Source organism: Austrofundulus limnaeus, unplaced genomic scaffold (genome assembly GCF_001266775.1).
Source record: "Austrofundulus limnaeus strain Quisiro unplaced genomic scaffold, Austrofundulus_limnaeus-1.0 Scaffold59, whole genome shotgun sequence".
NCBI lineage: Eukaryota > Metazoa > Chordata > Actinopteri > Cyprinodontiformes > Rivulidae > Austrofundulus > Austrofundulus limnaeus.
In genome coordinates this window covers 607740-609449 of record NW_013952461.1, presented here as the reverse complement: position 1 = coordinate 609449, position 1710 = coordinate 607740, and the positions used below count along the sequence as shown (strand labels likewise).

At 38.2% G+C, this 1710-nt stretch overlaps 1 protein-coding gene across 1 annotated transcript in view; it reads right to left on the bottom strand.

Moving 5' to 3' along the window:
• Positions 1-1710, bottom strand: part of anks1ab (ankyrin repeat and sterile alpha motif domain containing 1Ab) — a gene marked incomplete at its 5' end in the record, with an annotated part of 42196 nt that overhangs the window by 7962 nt on the left and 32524 nt on the right. Inside the window, 1 exon segment of the mRNA XM_014009540.1 lies at positions 312-449. Within this exon segment, the coding sequence (XP_013864994.1) occupies positions 312-449 (138 nt within the window).

Genomic DNA, 1710 nt, shown 5'->3' with positions numbered 1-1710 from the left:
GTGAATATCAAAAATATGTACATACAAAAGAAAAACAAAAACTGGTGGAAAATATTGAATGAATGGACAGTTCAATGTTCAAACTGTAAAAGAGTATGGCAATATTTAAAGTTAGGCACGTACCCTAATTTTAGCRCAGGCATCTTGTGTGGATTCAATCCCCCGTAGATCCCTGATTATCATTGACCCTAGGTACTGGAAGAGAAAATGTAAAAACTCASAATGTAAAATCATAATTTATAAATGTTGGCATTAGATTTAAACAGAGATTATATTTGACTCATGTGCAGAAGACAGTAAAGGATACTTACTGTTGCCTCGTACCTGCAGGAGTCCAGGATGAGTTTCTCGGGCTGGTGGTGCCAGGCGGACACGGTGGCGTACTGGGCAGAGTGGCTGGGCGGCCGGAGGTGTAAACGGGACTCTTTGTGTCGTTCGCTGTGTCTGTCCTGCARAAGTGGAGAGTCAGAAGCCGTTTTAAGTGTCTACAGACGTAAATAACATTTACATCTCAGAAAAAAATCATTACGTTCCTCTGACTGTAGCTTTGTTGGATGTAGCCAACTTCTTAGGATGTGGACGCAAGATAACATGCAACCCCACATCGATTAGACAGTTAGTGCAAGCGGTACAAAAAGAGCCAAGGAAAYCATCCAAACCCCTTTAAGCTGAAGTCAAAAGTCTGAGTACATTGCTTTCTAATCACACCATTTGTCACTATTTGAATCATAATGGGCTCCATGGAAGAAAACCCAGGAGGGATCCACTAAAAAAACAAAAGAAAGCCCTGATGGAAATTTATCAAAACGCATGAAAATAAACCCAGAAGTTTATTGGACTGAGTCACATCACTTGTGTTTTTTATTGTTAGACGAATATCATGTCATTGGTCACAATATCATATATTGTTAGACGAATATCATGTCATTGGTCACAATATCATATATTGTTAGACGGATATCATGTCATTGGTCACAATATCATATATTGTTAGACGGATATCATGTCATTGGTCACAATATCATATATTGTTAAATGGATATCAACAAACGCATCCACATGTGAACATTTCAACTAGTACAAGTAAAGAAAAAATAAATGGTGATAAGAAGCTTTGGGTAAAACGTCTGAGGCAGATTTGCCGCCTGTTTGACGGCAGATACAAATGCGTCTCAGTCGAAATCGAAGAGGAAAAACGGCCAACTGATGTATATTAGTGTGAAAGCACTGGAAGTCTGCCTGGTCAGCACTTTATAGTAATTTGTTTTTGATATGCTAGTGGCTTTATAAATATTCATGCGAGCGGTGCCTTTAGGTCAGTGCAGGATGTGCTCAGCTCTTTCATAAATCACTTGTCAGAGTAAAACGTACTTATGATAATAACACACTGAGGCTGTGGGAAATTAATTGATTTAACATGTCGCCCTCGCTGAACTCCACATCATCTTTCTTTTAATCACCCGCCGCCCAAAGCGAWAGGCCTGCGTGTGGTTGTTTGTCTGTAGCGTTAGCAAAATATCCATGAACAAGCAATTTTATGAAATTTCCATATTATAAATAGTGAACGCACATATGTATCTCTTGGAGTTAATTCCAATCAAGATGGCCGCCACACATAAGCAACTTTAAAGGGATCCATGATTAGATGTAACATTATACTTTATTTGATAAACATATATTTTAATTGTAAAATAAAGACTGTAAAAATAC